This window comes from Penaeus chinensis, chromosome 36 (genome assembly GCF_019202785.1).
Source record: "Penaeus chinensis breed Huanghai No. 1 chromosome 36, ASM1920278v2, whole genome shotgun sequence".
In the NCBI taxonomy this organism is placed as follows: domain Eukaryota; kingdom Metazoa; phylum Arthropoda; class Malacostraca; order Decapoda; family Penaeidae; genus Penaeus; species Penaeus chinensis.
This window is the reverse complement of record NC_061854.1, coordinates 23,467,487-23,469,034: the sequence shown is the minus strand read 5'-3', so window position 1 is coordinate 23,469,034 and position 1,548 is coordinate 23,467,487. Positions and strand designations below refer to the sequence as shown.

General features: G+C 51.2%; 1 protein-coding gene across 1 annotated transcript in view; it reads left to right on the top strand.

The window, feature by feature from the left end:
- The first annotated feature begins 296 nt into the window (after positions 1–296).
- The window catches only part of LOC125044976 (cuticle protein 19-like), a 1,324-nt gene continuing 72 nt past the window's right edge, over positions 297–1,548 (top strand). The window contains exons 1-2 of the mRNA XM_047641959.1: positions 297–333; positions 1,020–1,548. The exon at positions 1,020–1,548 is cut by the window's right edge and continues 72 nt beyond it. Coding sequence (XP_047497915.1) covers positions 322–333; positions 1,020–1,367 — 360 coding nt within the window. The 5' untranslated portion in view covers positions 297–321 and the 3' untranslated portion in view covers positions 1,368–1,548. The remainder of the gene's footprint in view (positions 334–1,019) is intronic.

The following is a 1,548-nucleotide window of genomic DNA, read 5'->3' as shown; positions in this document are numbered from 1 at the left end:
CCTTTGAGCAATCTTCACACCAGAGAAGATAAGCGTTGTTCACAACATAGAACCACCACCATGGATCTTTCCAGGTATCAAGATGTGATCATTACCCTAGAAGGGATTAAGTCAGTTTTAACATCAGTTTGGCTTAACTACCGTGATAGCTATTACACTAGGGACAATAACAATATTCATAACACTATCGGCCACTTAATGGTTTCACCTTCGACGTTTCAGCAACCCAGCGAAGGGTGACGCAACGACCAGACTGGAGACGTATATAACGTGGCGTTCCCTCCCTTCAGCAGCACTCTTCGACGCTCCCTCCCATACACCATGTCTGCCAAGGTAGGCTGGCTTCCTTCGTGGCCGGAGGAACAGTTGTGTTTTATAGACACAAAACTCAAATCAAAGCTCAGTGACGATTTTGCATTTGAACGATAAGCTATAGCGAAAAGATTGCTGTATCAATGACACCCGATATATACATGTTTGCGAGTGGATAATCTCGATCAACAATTACACCTGAACTGTGCTTAGATATGGAGTCCATGAGAAAGCAGTTTATTTTTGTTATGTAAATGCATCAAAATCGATAGCCCAGCGAGGGATTCTTTGTTCACCGTTACTATTCTTCATAATTTAGTTATTTCAGGTCTATGTTCTCTATTCCCTTTCTTCCCCTGTCATTCATTTACCTTTATACTACCTTCCTCCCTCCCTCTCTCTTTCTTTCTTTCTCTGTCACTTTCTCAGTTATCTCACTTTCTTCTTTGTCTTACTCACTCCTGTCTCACCGTCTCCTCTCTCTCTTTTCTTCTCTTCTGTCTCACTCTCTCCCCTCTCTCTCTCACACATTATCTATCTGTCTATCGACGTATCTATCTCCCTCCCTCTCCTTACCATTCTTTCTCCCATTTCCACTCCCTTTTTCCTTTTCCTCTCCCTCTCTCTCTTCCTCCTTCCCCGCCTCTCTCTCCTCAAGGAAGACGCAGCCGCCCGACCCTATGTTCATTCACATTTCCGTTTTGCAGCTCTTCGTCCTGTTCGCCCTCGTGGCTGTGGCCTGCGCCGCCCCCCGCCCCGATGCCCCTCCTTCCTACGGTCCCCCCGCCTACAAGGAGCCTGGCATGCCCTTCGACTTCGCCTACGCCGTCAAGGACGACTACACCGGCAACGACTTCGCCCACGACGAGACCAGCGACGGCAAGGTCACCTCGGGATCCTACCGCGTCCTCCTCCCCGACGGTCGCACCCAGATCGTCACCTTCACCGCCGACCACCACAGCGGATACGTCGCTAACGTCGCCTACGAGGGCGAGGCCTCCTACCCTGCAGCCAAGCCCGCCGCCTACGCCCCTCCCCCTCCCGCCTACGCCTAAGCACCAAGCCTTCCTCCTTCGCCTGTGATACCAACAACACCTGCCGTTCGCCTTTTACCTCACTCAAAGCCCCTTGCCTCCGCCACAACTTCATCGTTCCTCTGGCTCGTTCCCGCCGTTTGAGCGCCGCTTCCGCTGCCTCCACTACGACTGCGCTTCAGCGCCTTCCTCCTTTCCCTAT